General features: G+C 32.4%; 1 protein-coding gene across 1 annotated transcript; it reads left to right on the top strand.

Moving 5' to 3' along the window:
* Positions 1–6,912: 6,912 nt before the first annotated feature.
* On the top strand, positions 6,913–10,407 carry LOC120345085 (LIM homeobox transcription factor 1-beta.1-like). Its single transcript, XM_078112727.1, has 8 exons — positions 6,913–6,984; positions 7,112–7,195; positions 7,543–7,633; positions 8,382–8,502; positions 8,936–9,047; positions 9,419–9,523; positions 9,830–10,023; positions 10,270–10,407. The coding sequence occupies exons 1-8, from the start codon at positions 6,957–6,959 to the stop codon at positions 10,405–10,407; spliced, it is 873 nt and encodes a 290-aa protein (XP_077968853.1). The 5' UTR covers positions 6,913–6,956.
* The last annotated feature ends 7,025 nt before the right edge of the window (positions 10,408–17,432 follow it).

Below are 17,432 nucleotides of genomic sequence, written 5' to 3'. Positions count from 1 at the left end.
TATATTAATGAAAAATCTCACAATTTATCCTTTCATTCGGAAAAAAAAAATGGAACACTGATATATCTATATGCTCACACTATCGTGACGGTTTTGACTGAACTGATGGGAAACATAGTGACAGCGCAAGATATACAATTATAAATTTCTACAAACAAAATGTTTAGAATAAAATTGATTGAACTCTGTACATACTTAAAAATGACTACGTTATACAACGTGATACCGCAATTTATATTATGCCCTTAGCAATTTTGTTTCGTCAACACCCAAGGCAATTACAGTATTCCTTGGTGTTGAGAATATGGCATAATATATATATTCTGGTATTCAAGAACCGATCATTTCAAAATGTCATTAGTAAGAAGTCCGCGATAAAATACATGTATCTAATAAATTAAATTGCAGATTCCTCGGATTATTCATTAAAGTCGCACGTTCCAATTTCTAAAAATCCTAAATATGTTTCTGCGTTAAAAAGATTGTCTTGATATATTCGATTTACCCAAAATATATGCGAATATGCAATCTCTATAATATATTTTCTATGTTGGGTTATATGTTATCTCGGGGCTCATTTATCTTCCGCTCGGGGCTTATTGGGATCGAGTGCATTTCCCTATACTTTGTGTTGTGTGATAGATAACCTTAAAAAGTTGGCATGAATGATAAAGAGATGTCTTTCCTTCTTTGTTTTTGATCACACAAAATCGATTGGAAAATATTTCATGCTATTTCAATTGCTTGATTAAAATGGTATATAAAACACACGCTAGACCAAATATTCTTATAATTAACAGGCAATTTGTACTTAATCTTAAACTCAATTCTTTAAAATAGAATTTACCCTTTACCTACCTATTTACAGCCTATAAGTAATATATTTCGCGGCATTAGCAAATAGAAGCGTTTCCCAAAATGCGAACGATTTCATGGTGCATATAGTTGCCTGGACCGGTATTCATAAAACTGGTTCAATTTCCAATTGAATGTCATTGGGCCCGAAGCGTACATTATATATTGTTTTGCTGTTGTTACTGAGGTGACATTTCCTCATGGAAAAAATATCTTTTCTCCGAAACTAATGAAAAAAAAATCTTTTCAAATTTTTAGTACTTGAAGATGTTTGAATTGTATCACTTTTTCGATTTTCCGTTGAACCATACAGCGCTCGATGTTTCACATGAAATATTGTTATATCTACGACAATTACGCCTCCACGTGACACAATACGTCAGTCTAATTTCAGACAAAGCCTTGGCTCACTGTTCAGCGACCGTCGTGAATTGATACGGCGGTGGGAATAAACTTGCAATTTTGATTCGAAGCTTCGCTGTGATTCACATAAGCTACCATAAGAGCCGTCGACTTTGTTATTAGAAGAATACGTTTTTTAGTTTCTTATATAAGTTTAAACTGTACTGTTACCACTTCAAAAGAAATTAGACGCTCAATTCAAAGACTTGTTGGTTTTTTCGCTATCTCCCTTCAAGAGTAATTGAGATAGTTATTTGATAACCGGATATTGTTCTATATAAAGTGGTCTACATGGAATTTAATCCTATCTTGATCTTGTTGAATACCGTTTATTTATTGTGGATGTACTTTCTGATTTTACAATTCCAGTGTGGTAAACTTTGACTCCAGCACCTAAACATTGAATTCAGTAACAGTTTCATGTACAGCTTTCTTCTCACCATAAAGGTGAAATTATATATTACTGCTATCGTTGTATGCATATTTTACAGCTGGTAGGCTTTCTGTTTGTGAAACTCAGTTTCACTGTAGCCCTGCGCCATACACAATCGAAAGTACAATGTTCTATATTAGACCATAACCGTCCCACAATTGTGACTTTCCCTAAACGCAGCTGTCGTCATGGTTACTCAGATTGTTGAGTCGTTTTTGTTGTTGTTAAAACGTATACAACTGCTGGGAATACCTGCATTTTTTAAATAGCATATACAGTTTGACTTTTTGTTATTATTTTCTTGCTAGACTTTCTTACAAGTGTGCCTCCAGTATGGTGAGAAATTAGACTACTGATTATTTAATTTTCGAAAATTCTGAAATTCTCATTTGGTGCTCCGCAAGTGATTTATAGAATAAAAAGTAAACTGTCGATTCCTGGAAAATTCCCTCTTTTAAGTCTGTAATGACAATATTGTTTATTTAAATGTGGCAGGGTTAAGTTTCAAAACGGAAGTAATGACGATCAAAGATAAGATTTGTTTTGCGAATTCACCCTTTTAATTGCTTAAATCGCTCATTTAACTTTCGCGTTTGTCTGACTAAATGCACAGTTCTGCAAGAAATTACGAAACTTCAATATCTGTCGCGGCGCAGGAATTCTTACTTGGAAAGTAAGAAGCATTCACCGTTCACAAGCATTCATCGTTTATAACAAAATCATCCGACTATTTCAGTCTTCAGGGTATTTCCAACAAGGAGTATCGACCTACAGCGTACTGACCTCAACTCGATTGTGCATTAGAATTATTGGGTATACGTTAAAGTATTATTAATCAATACAATATTGCCAGTTGCAGCGTTCTATCGACGCGAAAAGGGGTTTACTCAGGTAAAGTAATTTCGGCCCGTCAAAAAGTTACTTTCCAGATACCTCGATTAGTAAATGATTCTAAGAAACCATTTTTGGATTTTCTCATAAAAATTTTGCCGACACAAACAATAAGAATCGAAGTGTCGAAGCAAAAAATATGTTGTTATGATCACAAGTTACAAGCCGCTCCTATTTATTGATTTATTTATTGTATTTATCTTATGTTCGATCTGGAAGATAAATTTTTATTGTGAAATATTTTGGTTTTGTTTAGAGAAATTTGTTTAAAACTATTTCATTATGTGTTTAATATATTAGATGTGAAACATCATGTTACACAAAGCATCGTGCGTTTTCAATTAGTTTTGGTCAAACTGTTGTAAACATGTGGATTTTCTCATATTGAAATTATCTCGCGCAATGTGATATAATTCATTATTATCTGTTTATCAAATGGTACAATGTGCACGTTCACAATTTTTGAAAACCGCAAATAAATATCTCTTAGATACTAAGAATTCTGCAATTTTTAAACTGCATTATATAGGTGTGACAGCAAATAGATATTCATGATTGGTTATTATATTAAATTTAGTAATTCACAGGAAATGTTTATATGAATTATTTTTCTCTTGTTGTTGTTGTGAGTCTCTTTATTCAAAACTATTGGACCACTCGTTTCACATTTTCAGTGTTCAAAGATGGTTGAGGCCACTAGAACAGTGGTTGCCAACCTTCGTTTTTAAATTCCCCCTTCGCCTGTGTTGAAACTCTTCCCTCATAATACATAAAATACTATTTGTTTTATTCAATCTTCAATGAATTCTTAGCTAGCGTTAGGCACACAAGTAGTTTATAATGTGTAGATTATATGTGTATTATAGTAATACTAAACAAATAAAGATTGTTTGTTATACTACAGCAAATACAAAGCCAAGTATGACAAAATAGGTGACAAGGTCGTGGAAGGGTATTTTTATTCTTGCAAATCCTTTTGAGTTCAATGGCGCTTGGTATTTCACGCTAAATTGTACTTTTTCGACAAATATTGCGCCACCACGTGACACCACGTCAAGCCAATTCGACATTTTCCGACAATTTCCTGCGATTTCCACCCGTCCTGAATTCTGATTACTTGATTCACAATAATATTAATAATATTAATAAACGTCGAATTATCTACAAGTCGCAGATGATGAAGATTATACCGCAATATGCCGAAAAGTAGAATTTACAAAATTGTTTTAAAATAAGATTCAACAAAAATATTTGTAATATTTCTAGTTTATATAAAATCAAAAATCTTTGAACCTTTAAACGATCACTGAAAAAAAAACATAAACTTACTCAAAAATACTTTTTGTCCATACTCACATATCACGTATATATATATAATAAGTATTGTCAGAAAAAAAAAAATTTCATAACCCGCCTGTTCCATGTCGCCGATTCTGATTTATTACGCGTATATTCTCCAAGTTTACTCGGCTATAGATTATTTGAAAATTTAAAACTGTTGTTAATGTTGTTGTTGCTTAGAAAAATCGTTATTTTGGAGGAAGATGATTGTAAATGTTTTTCAATGTTGTATATTATCGTGATAACACTTCCAGGGCGTTGTTATCCGCATTCTTTGAATACTAATGGACTAATTCTGATAAAAATTCAGATAATCAAAAAGCTGTTTGTGTCGAATGGGTGTGGTATTCAGAATTATTATTAGGCGAATTATGACTTTGGCAAGTTCTTATTGAATTAGGAGTTATACATGAATATGTTTCACAATATTTGGAGCACTGCAAATATACATGAAGTGCTATGAAAACATTTCTCAAAAATAGTTTTTGTCCATATTGACATATCAAGCTATTGGCGGATAATATAAAATTATTTCGCCTTCCTTCACAACCCAACTTCGTCGTTGAAAACGAAGTGCACATATGGATCATTTTATCAAATTATTTTTGGTATTCTTGTTGCTGTTTTGTTGTTCACTATTGTAATTCCGCCGACCCTAAGGCAAATTCGGTGCTTTTAGGCCGTTCTGCACCGGTACCGATGTACGGCCACCGTGGCAATTTCAAGCTTTATATTGCTCACATTTATAATAAAAAGATGAATTGTTGTACGTTATCGCAATCATATATCCGAGACGTTGTTTTTCGCATTCTTTTAATACTAGTGGTTTAATTCCAATAAAAAATCAAACAACCAAAAATCTGGCTTTGTTGCACTTGGTCGGTGGATAGAGATCCCCCTAACCGAAAAAATCCTTCCAATGTTTGGGTTTTTTCTAAAAATAGGGAACGTTCATTATATCTTGATTTTGTACTTCGTTTGAGAATTCATTGTTCGCTAGACCGTAACAAGACTTTGATTGTTTGGTTACAATTATCTATACTTTCATCTAAAAAACAGAATAATATTTGTGCATGTTTCCCGCAATTGCAAGTTTGTTATAAAAAACAACATTTTCTGTGGTTAATATTCTTTCATTTTCGAGATAATGTAATTTCTCCTATCGTCAGTATAAACTAGAAAACGTTTTCAGAGAAAATCGGGCGTGTATTTCAAAATTAATATTTGTTTTAATTAAAGGCAAATCACTTTATTTCTTCGTCTTTTTATAACACCCGGAAGTCCCGCGAAAAAATGTACTGTTCGAAGCTAATATAAAATAGTAATATTTTCGTGTTTTTCAAATATTGCCAACTGCTAGGTCAATTAGAAGAATTGATTTATATCTACTTTTTTACCAATTGCCTTTGCTTGAGACCTCTTTACTCGAGCCTATTGCAATTCTAAAAATAGAAATATGAACTATCTTACAGTCTAAAACAGGGGTGTGCAACCTGCGGGACAACTGCGCCCACAAGGGAAAATTGCAGGGCCCGCGGACAAGTGCCAATTATGAATGGTGTGCGGCCCGCGGGTAATTACAATCCCTTTGCTTGTGCAAAGCAAACAACGCATGTCATAAGATCAATAACCAAAATTTTTGTGCCCGCAACTACCAGAAAGCCTATGTTAAATGAAGTTGCAGCCCGCGGTTTCACCCAGTTATTTGTATTCGGCCCGCCTGTATTAAAGGTTGCACAGCCCTGGTCTAAAACACTATCAAATAAAAGTTGTTGGCACGGCCAATTGTGTGGGCGAACAGGTTACTTCTGTGTGATCGGGTAGTTTATGAGACTACGTCATCTAATGACGTGATAATTGAGAAGTTTAGTTAGCGTTCGACTCAGCCAATTTCTGGTTTGCAAAATAATCAGCAATGAAACTTAATTAGGCAGCAAAAGATGTTTCATATATTTCTTTCCTTATCGTTATATACAACTATTTCGCCTTTTGGTATATACAACTGCTTGGCCGCACTTTAAATTGTATGAGAGATTGATGCAATTTTGGACATTTAAATTATTCATAAAATCTCAGGAACTATGATTCAAACCACCCTCGTTTTTACAGTGGCACGATGAAGTGTTTAGCATTTAAAATGAGTCAGAAAAAAAAACTAGAAAATGGCAATTGCAAAGAAACTTTTCTTTTCCATGAATAAATTTTATCGTATTAATAAATGTGTAAATATGAATATATTTTAATATTAAAGTATTTTGTGTTATTATTACAATATTTTTATTGTACATAATTCATTCATACGTTATATGTATCTTTAAAATCACGCGTATGCCGTTTGCAGAATTCAAAACGTCTTTTCCAAATATAAGTCATAAATGAATCGAGATTTTATCAACTATCAATTTCCTAAAGTAAAATATACAAGTTGTTCAATGCAAAATTGTTTATCATTAGATGATAGTGTCTTTGATTACAGACTGTCAGTAATGATCCCTATTTTGTAATAAATCCCATTTCTGCTACATTTCATCTCAAGTTTTCGAATCATCGACACTTGGCCTACGTTCTCACTTCACAGACAAAGAAGGCAGCCAACTTTACCCGTATCGAAATACTTGACCTTTTGTTTGTGGTAACTTGAAGCATAATGAAAGAGTCTCGTTTTTGAAGCCTCAAAAATGTGTCGTGTGTGTTTGATGATATATTATGTTACGATGGTGATTTTGCCACAGACATCTACCCTTCGCTTTTATTTTTATTACGTGTTCACATCTAAACAAACACACACATGCAAAGCTTGAAAATTTGGAAATATCATGTCGGAATTCTTGAAGCAACAAGATTTTAAAATGGTGAAATAACATCTGGGATTAGAATTGTGGTCTGTTCACAGATCAAGTTTTGTTGAAAATGCTGGCATGCACTTACAGTTTATATTTTATATTTAATTTTGCATGTTCATTTTCTACTATATTAATTAAGTGTAAAAAGAATATATTAATAAATAGTTAATCGTTGTAATAGAAATGACAAAATGATGAACTCTGATACGGAAAAAACAGGTATTTAAACAGAAGTTTAGGATTTAAATTAATGTAAATCAGAAGGATGAAAAAGATAAAAAAAAGTTGCTCATTACATTCAGTGATAGAAATAACCTCATGTCATTATTTTGAATAATTTTTTTAGATTCACCATTGTCTTGTGCCTGGTGCTGTGACCATATTGTTGATAAATATTACAAATATGTAGATGACAAATCCTGGCATGAAAGTAAGAGATTTTTATTGTAAACAAATTCATAGCAAGTGTAACTACTTTGCTAAAAAGTGCAAAATTGGCTTTATAATTAACTGGGAGATATTACGAAATTAAAATTAGATACTGCTATTGAGATGATTTACAAACGAAGCGTGCCTCGGCTATAGATTAAACAAGGTAATAAATACATCATGATAACGTTATGCACCTCGGATTTATCACTGATACAACATGAAATGTTTGAGCATTGTCAATTTTTCACTATTGTCTTTTCATGTCCAACAAACTAATGAAATTCGGTGCCCATTGAAAGTGTAAAAAGATGATTGGCCAATAACCAACGCATCTTCTATTCTCAGATTGTGTCATATGCAACAGTTGTCGGAAGTTACTTACAATCTCTTGTTTTTCGAAAAATTCTAAATTATTCTGCAAAAATTGCTATGAAAGGTAGGTTTTTCAAGTCATATTACTCAATACCATATTTTTTATTTATCATCATTTTTTTCAATAATTTTCAAATCCGTTCTTTTAATTTGTTTATGTAATATTTAAAATCATCCTAGATCTAGAGTAACTGAAATGAACTCATTAGGGAAAGTTGGGGTATTTATCTCTCATCGTGGCACAGTATTATGTTCGGTTAGCCCGTCAGTAGTACAAAGAGCAATCGTGAATCTTGATTACATTTTTTTTCATATCAGTAGCAAAATCCCAAATGTTTCCAATTTTTGTTCAACAAACTTAGATAATGTAATACAATTACAGATTTTTTTTAATTAAAACATTGCTTATGATGATAAAATACTTGTTTTATATGAAGTTATCAATTTTTTTTAATCATGTTCGTTGCATATAGCGGGCCAAAACATTAGTAAACATTGACAGATAAAATTAAAATCCAAGCCAATAGCAATATCTCACCCAAAATAAATAATAAATTAAAAATAAATTTTGAAACAAATTCTAGCTCTAAATTCTGTTGAAACGAACGGCATTTTGCTTAAATTTCATAATTTATTTGGTGAATTACATCGAAATTGATATAAGCCTGTCATAGACATAGCCTTTTGAGTTTGGGAATAAATAAACTAATTAGAAACCTGCAATAACTTGTGTACAAATGTGTATTCGAGGACGACAATTTACACTAACAATCTAACATCTATTATTTTTTTTTTATCCACGTGCTTTTCAGGCTCAAACACTGTCGCAGATGCTTCAAAGAGATAAGCAAAGAAGAATTAATTATTCGGGTTGAAACATATGTTTATCATGTGACATGCTTTGTTTGCGAGTATTGCAACTGTCTCCTTCATGTAAGAATAATTAAAAAAATTCATTGTGTAGATTGTGGGCTTCTGCCATGGAACCATTTACATGGTTATCTTAAAAATGAGTTAAACAGAAATGTATTCGACATACATTGATTCTGAAACGTGGTAATACTTCATGGGTGATATATTTAAATATTAAAGAACTATTAGCTCTGTATTTGCACATTAGACCAACAGAGTAGTAGGTCAAACCAGGTTCTCGACTGGCTTTGCATTAATAACGTAGGTGTCAAAAGAAAACAAATCGTAGAAATTCAAATTTTAGTAGTTGCGGCTATGAGACAATTTAATATAACTAATGTGCATTATATTAGGTAAGATTTGTTGGGTTTTGAGTAAATTAAAAAGATAATGACTTTAAATTTTGCATCATATCAAATAAAACATTTATTCAAGTACATGTGGTAAATTTCAGAGAGGTGATCGTTTTTATTTACTCCAAGAAGAAGGTGCGCGGAAAATATGTTGTAAGCTTTGTTATGACATTGCAGATCTAAGGTTATCGGACTCCAATTCAGAAGAATCTTGTAAGTGGGATGACCATATATCAGGAGTGGGCAAGGTTTTTGGATCAGTGGCCAAAAATTTTGCCCTCTTTGACTGGCGGGCCACGTGAGTGTGACGTAAAGAGGTATTTTATGAGTTACAAAAGCAAAAATGGTAAACGATATGCCTAGTGCTAAAACTGAATTTAAGCGCAATCTCAACAAATTTTTTGTGCTATTTTGAGCTAAAACATCAAAATTTGGTTTCAGTTTGGTTGTGGCTGCATCAGGCTGGCCAGATTGAATCACCCAACGGGCCGGATTTGGCCCGCGGGCCGTACTTTGCCCATGTCTGCTCAATAATCATAAAATATTATTACAGGCACTCCTTTTAAGGCATTTTTTGTGTTTAGCAACTGCCGACAACGCTGGTAATACTGATTTGTTCTCCTTCGAATATTTGAATGACACAATGCCTGTCCCACAACACTTTTACCGACAATCATCAAGTGAAAAAGGTAATTTTCAATTTGATATATTCTTAATTTGACCCCAGGATTTAAAGTAACTGGATTGAATACGGCAGGGTTCTTCAGGGTGATAACATTATGAAATATTATTGCTAGCTATTTTAAAACCTATGATTGCAAAACAATTAGTGCGTCAAATATTCAAATGTCAAAATTTTTCAAAAATTGATTTGCAAAAATGTATACCGAAAAGCGGAGGTGACAAAAATTAAGCTGAATAAAAATATTGTATTGTTATCATACGTCATTGGTTTTACATGCAACAATACTGATTTGGCTAAAGTTTGTCTTCAGCTGATTATCCACGCACTGGAACATGTTCTACTTATAATTCAATGTGGAATTCATGTGTGAATCAATGTCAAAAATTACCTGTCATGGGATTCTTCGATCCGAGATATTTTAAAAAGCCGAGAACTGTTCTTACGAGAGAACAGAGAAAAAAATTCAGCTCATGGTTTGACATTTCAGAAAAGCCAAGTAGAAAGGTAAAGTATCTTAGATCTTGATTGATTTAATTTTAATCTGCGATAGAAACAATATTGTATCTAATAACACAACATACAGTGTCAGCATTCTGTTGTGTAACTTTGCACAATTTAATTAAAACTTGAAAGGCTGAAAAGCAAACGTGTAACGGAATTAAAATTCACCAGTATACTGAGCTTGGAATTTTGAAACCTGTTTAAACGTGTCAAACAGCTGTATTATTAAATATATTTACTTCGTTACAGGTCCGCGAAAAATTAGCGAAAGAAACTGGACTGACACCGAGAAATGTGCAAGTGTGGTTCCAAAACCAAAGAGCAAAGGTTAGAATAAGAACGATTATGATCTCACAAGTGTGCTTGCATCCAGCAAATTCAAAGTGAAATTAAAAATGGACAAAATTACAGAGTGTCATTACGAAATGAAATTGTTCTCTGTATCTTGAAAAAATACACATTTCTCAGTTTGAAAATACTACGCAGGATAGATGATAGATATATTGAAAATAATGTTAAAATGGCGGTTTTTAGTGCAAGATCGCTTAAGATTTTATTGTAGATCATGTAGACGAGAATATCACCATCAAATATTACAATGTTCGAAAGTACCACTAATTAACTAAATATCTCGCTTACTTGGTCACAGCCCCAAATCCGGCCGTTGAATTACTCGCAATAGGTAGTGTAAAAAATGAACTTTAAACTACGATATTCCCATTGACGTCTATTTAGATTGTATAGCTGATTCCGTAATTTTTGTTGAGCAAAATTATTTTATGTAATTTTTCACTAAGCGAGACAATACTACGGTAAATTTATGCTGCTAAAGTATTTATCCGACCGTTTCATCGTACAAACGCGCAACGTTACGTACGTCTTTAGAGAATTTTGTGTTATTGTTAATTATTTTTCTGCACGTCTGTTGATATTTATACTTAAACTTTAAAATATTTAAATATATTTCATATAAAGAAGATTCGACGACGCCAAAAGAATGGGCAAAAGGACGAGAATATTGAATGCGAAGGTGAGTGAAATAAACTTCACCTAGAAAAGTAGATGGCACAAACTACAAAGCATTAACTGTAATTCGTATCTAGAAAGTTTCTTTAATTGACCAAAGCATCATTAAATGCCTCTCCATCGATATGGATGTTTCCCCGAGCATCGATTTCCCTGTTTGAGTCTGTAACAATGAAAAATCAGCAATAAGTCAATAATGCAGTCGCTCAGACACTTCTTTCGCTCGGACAGATTTCTTCGCATTGCATCGTTTTCGTGGTTTTGTGTTTTATTTTTCAGTTTAGAGATGTGTTTCCAAATAATAGTTTTGAATCAAATTACTTAGTTGTAATTATGTGTTTTGAGGAGATTTAGTTTAGTTGCAATAATCAAAATTGCAAATCTTGCGATAGAACAGCCCAAAATTAGCTTTGTTCTGAAAAAAATAAACATTAATATATGATAACGGTGTCATTTGCCTGAATTTTTGAATCTTTGAGGCTAATTAGATACGACAAAAACCGTTACCATAATTGTCCAACTGAATATTCGTCGGTGGGTAAAAGAAAGTTTTGAAATTTGAGAGTTTTAAAACCTCACTGATTTCGGTTTCAAATTAATTTTTTGGCCCATTACAATACAAATTATTTGACAACCAATTTTATCTTAAAATGGCTTCTTTGGTCATTACTCATTAATGTGAAATGGATAGACTAAAAATTAGTTTTCAGGTGATAATATAATGCTGATTTCCTGTTGCACCAGAGTATGCTGCTTAACATGATAATAATAAAAAATATAATAATATTTTAATAATATAATAAAAAATATAAAAAAAAAATAAGACTGAATTGATGAATTTGTAACAACTTTAGGGTGGTAAAAAATGTGAATTGATATATCCAACATAATGTTTGCATTTCTGTATTTCAGACTTTAACGATGAGGAAATGTGGTCGAATCTGTTGAGCTGTGAACTATCACCAGATTTTTGGGATTGTGCGAGTCAAAATCAATGACTAGGACAATTATCAAACGAAAAAACTCCGTATTAAATCTTTGCTTTGGCACTGATTACGCGTAAACCTATAAATGCCTGTTTGTACTGTGGGTAAAACTTGATTCCCTGAAGTACGGGTGTGCGACCTGCGGCCCGCGGGCCAAATGCGACCCACAAGAGACAATTGTGCGACCCGCGGAGGAGTGCCAACTTCGGCATGGTGTGCGGTGCGCGAAACGCATTTTTAATTTAGTTCAATCTGATGCGTGCAAAACCTATACATGAGTCCAATCTATTATATATGCCTATGACGTCACAATGCTCTAACAGCTAATAACTAAAAATGTTGTGCCTGCAACTGCTAGAAAGCCTATAATGAATACTTAAACTTATTTTATTTATGTTTGCTGTGCAAATTGTAATTTTGTGTACAATGGCATGGCATTCTTATGTCTATATTTAGGCTAATGTGCTCATATTTTTAATTTGTTCAAAACAGTGTCATATTGATATCAAATGAATAGCGATAAGTTTCCTGGCCTTTTGTTTCTATCATCGATTCAACGTATGATACTTGTCATCCATATAATTACTTGTCAAATGCAGCGCAACGAGCTTTAAAAAAAATGTATAAATAAATAATCTTTGTTTGCTAAATAGTCGGAACATATTTTCCATATAAACAGAGGGTTTTAGAAAGAAATTGTGAAATATTCATCAAGTAATCTCTGTTCAGATATAAACAATTGTGCATAAAACTTTTTCATTCGGCTTTATTATAGTAAATCGCTGTAATCCGAGTTGAACCTTAAACATACTAACGTACTCAGTTTTACCAAGCGTGATTGAATTTCTTACATGACTTAACTTATTTGTCTGAACGTAAAGGCACACTATAGCAAATTATTGATCAGTCTTCTTGAATAAACTTCTCTAACCTCTGGATACGGTTTATTCGCAATTACTTTATATTTTATTTTAAATTTTTAATTAATTCTCTAAACCCAGGGTGCAACTTTATACAGGGTGACCCCTCCCCCCTAATTTAAAAAAAAAAATAATAATAATTTATGACAATGTGGCAAATTACAAAATTTTGTTTACACTTCAAATTCTGTTTATATATTTTTCATGAGTCTAGGACGCTTCGTATTTGAGACATATTCTGAAAGTTTTGGGTGTAATCATACTAAAACAGATGTTCAAGCGCAAACAATCATTTTTTTAATAATTGGAGGAATATATTGGTTTTCCTTTTGATTACATCCTATTGCCCCTCTAGCCAATTCGAGATGCGGATTCGCACGGGCATGCCCAAATCAGTTAAAATCTATCCCTATTTCGTTTAATGACAAGTTCTGCTATTTCAACTATTAGAAACAATTCACCTCTTTTGAAGTTTTTGGTTAAATCGAAAGAAACTGAATATACGTATCATTCTATTTACGTTTCAATCCGTTGATCACACAATTCATTATTTGTTTTGGAATTTTTTTGTACAAAAAAAATGATTGTGGATTGTTCCTTTCGTAAATGAAAGAGAAAACTACTTTTAAGAATATGCGTTCTATGAATATTTATAAATTTTGTTCACAATATTTGATAACCTTATATTTAACATGAAGAAATTTGTGTAAACGCTATTGCTGAATTGGTTTACCTTCAGAAAAATCAAATGATGACGAAAAATATTTTCCATCACCAGCGGAGGGATATATTTTTAAACTTTCAACTCCCAAATATTCAGAAGCACTCGACCCAATATGAAAAAGTCTAGATTCGACTAGATAAATCCCATGCAAACTTCTTGCTCTCATAACTAGCAAGTAACTTGATTCACTACCAGCTGTAGAAAGTTATTCGTATATCATTTGCCGGTGAATTGGTTTCTCAGTTGAAGTTGACTTTGTTCACTGCATGAGAGTGGTTTTAAACGGGGTTTCGGACCACTCTAGGGTTATGCCAGTATATTCAATTGGTTCCACAAGTTTTATGACAGATCCGATACACTATATTGATAATATTGTTTAAATATGAACTTATTAGGTTTGCTAATATCAAACGTGCTGCAGGTCAAAGGTTCATTTTGTTTTGCCAATATTAGGTAAGCCTTTATATATTTTTATAGTTATTACAATTCATCCAATTTAACTATTGCATTGAACAAAGGGGTTCCTCAAGCCATGTCTTATCGGGATCACGCTCAGGTAAAAAAAATTAAAAATCACTGCTTTATGGTTACTTTGTCTCAAAGTCCGTTTCTATTCTTAATAAAAAATGAATTGTCTTGGCCTCACTCATCACATGAAAAATGCGTTATAGAAATTACACGTGGTTCGCATATTTACCGTCAACCAATTCTAACTCCTGCAAACCAAAAACTACCACGATTGTTTGGATTAGATGTTATCTGCAAGTTCATATTGTCAGGTTTAGAAACTTAGTAACGTGTTATCTTCGAGTTAATCCTAATTTTTCGGGCAAATATTAGATATATATATTGTGGATTGCGCAGATACAAATTTTTAAGAATAAAACATATTGTATGGGCCACTACCGAGACAATACTCTTTAATAGTCACAAGTCCAAGTGTTCACTAGTTATAAATTTAACGTTAAATAAAAGCTTAATTGCGTAACTACTGTGTTGTTACATTTTGACAATTTTTTCACGCAGGTATATAATTGGAGTCAAATTATTTAATAGTTATTAAGTCATATATTTTTATCAAGCGGCAAAGACGAATTTAAACTTATGACTATAGTGAACTGCGCAGCAAGAGGATTGATACGACCAATATGAATATCTTTTGGCATATCTTTTGCATTTTTGCCGCATCGTATATTGAAAAGCAAAACTAATGGCAGATATTAGATGTTTTATCGTTGAGAGCATTCCAACACTTAAATACCTTGACGCAATCTAGTTGTTATGTTTGTTAAATAATTTAGATAGTTGTTTTGTGCAAATCCGCAGAAAAATCAGTATTCGGAGAAATAAATCAGTAACATAAACTATATTTTTAAGGCATAAATGAGACAATTGTACTTGAGCATTATTGTGAAGATTTATGTCTCATTAATTGCAATCGTTTGTTTTATAGTACAAGGGTTTTAGCTTCCGTTGTGGAATAGCATAACCTATAGTTCTATTATTCAAACCGAAACAATATTAATAATAGCTCGTGCAAGGAAGGTGAGCCGTCATTCAGAACAAGTACATCGAAGAGAAATCGTTGCCTAAGGCTCTCCAGGCGCAGTAATACACTAATTTTTCTTGCAGACATCCGCCATTTTGCTGCATCGTCGAAATTATAAATTGCGAATGTCAAGTCTCAGTTTGCTAGAATTTGTAAAATTCAAAATGGCTTAAAAAAAGCATAAAAAGATATCCTCCCATCAGAATAATTGATCATTATTCGCTATAAATGTAAAACAGTAGTCCAGTAGTAGTTACTTAAAGAAGCAGTTTTGTCACAGCATAATTTTCCAAATGATTCCTAATTGCAAAACATATGTACTTATGCATCGTTTTGCAACATTGTTGTAGTTGTGAATAAACACAACTCATGTGCTATTCGATTTTAAATTTTTATTGCTTAGAGATGAAAGAAGACGTTAAGAGACTATAGTACCAAAACTACTCCAATAGGACCCTGTATTTTATTCAAAATATTGCTGTTTTATTTTTATTAAAGTGAAACACTTTTTATTACGTATTGCTCGAGTGTCTATCTTTTTAGCAAATTCGTTGCCTTCAAACAGGCTCTGTTGTATAATGATATTGAGAAATTTAAGAACGTTTTGTTTTGTAACGAATTGTGTATTTTCCCCAGGTTCATCAGTTTTCTTCTCATGATTTCCATACCTTCGATTTAATATCCAGTGACTATATCAAACCAAAAGTCATTTGTATATCAGTTTATTTTATTTTCTGTATTTGCTTCAACCTGACAACTCTATATCGAGTAATTTATCCATAAACTTTATTTGAAACATATTCATGATTTTGGTGTTCAATATAATACAAACCAATGAGACTTTCATATAAAACCGGTATATACTTTTATAACATTTACCTAAATTAGTACATAACAATTTGTAAGCAGAATAATATTGGTATTTCATATAAATGCACCGATCAGCACAGTCAATCAAAACCAAATTTCTTTCAAATTTCACAAAAGGTAAAAATGCTACAGCCATGTAATTTATAACTCTCAACTTGAAACGAGGCTCAAAGCACCAGCATATTCGCAAACAACTTTTAAGTGGCGGTTGTCGCCTGTAACTCTTTTGCTCCAAGGTTTACAGCCTCGTGAATTTGATTTAATCAAACTTGCATAAACATCCAAAAAGTATTAATATTACAATCCATCTATCTCAATATAATATTATCGCAATAGATTGATATTCTAATCATCTTGAACGCTTATTTATAATTTTTGATGAGAAAAAGGAAATCGAAAAAAAAACACTTTTATGTGTTTTACGTTCAAATATATGATGCAAAATGTACTTCTAGGTATCTAAAATCCTTATTGATGAATTTAAAAAATCCTAAAGAATCAACGTTAACTGTTGCGTGATTTCAACAGCATTGACCAAGTAAATTTGGCCACGACTCGTTGTTTTTTCTGACAGTGGTGTCTTTATGAGTCTCGCCCAATATATATCGTCGTTCCAGTTCTAACAACCAATTCATATATAGTTTTATAGTCTTCATTGATCGTTTACCACTCTAGATATTTTTTCCCAGTGACTTGGTGATTAGAAAATGAGATTGAAGCCTTGTTTCAAACACTTTCATTTTGCTCGTGGGCGATTTTGTTTACTTCAACTTGTCAGTTTCGGTATTTGGCGATTGAATTTCATGTTCAAAATATTTATGTTAAATCTAGATAACAGATATCTCAATTTCCTGCCTTCCTGTTAAAAACATGACGAATAAAAATTTAATGGTGGCGTTATTTATTTGATGAACTGTTTTAAAATCCTTTAAGATTATCGACCAGCCTTTGTTGTGACTTAAAGGTAATTCTCGAAAAAGAATATTATACCTTTAGCAGGTTGAAATCATAAGATGAATATTGAATAGAACAACAATTGGGCGCTCCAGAAGTGTGTGTACCAATATAATTTTCAATACTTATATTTTGGCTAAATAAGTTTGTTGTTATTCTCAATGCAATATTTTGCGTAAATTTAACGTTCGGCGACATTAACTGATGAAGAGTGAATCATTTCGATCTATCGCGACATTTAAATTCCAAAGAAAACGTGATAATGTTTCGGATATATCAGCATTTATTATTTATTTACTATAAACATATTGCATGAATCATTTATATAACAGCTTTCAAAATTGTGTGTTATAGTCGTTATCTGTCACGAATTATAACGTGGC

This window comes from Styela clava, chromosome 5 (assembly GCF_964204865.1).
Source record: "Styela clava chromosome 5, kaStyClav1.hap1.2, whole genome shotgun sequence".
Taxonomy (NCBI): Eukaryota; Metazoa; Chordata; class Ascidiacea; order Stolidobranchia; family Styelidae; genus Styela; species Styela clava.
The sequence above is the reverse complement of the archived record's forward strand: the minus strand, read 5'-3'. Positions and strand labels throughout refer to the sequence as shown.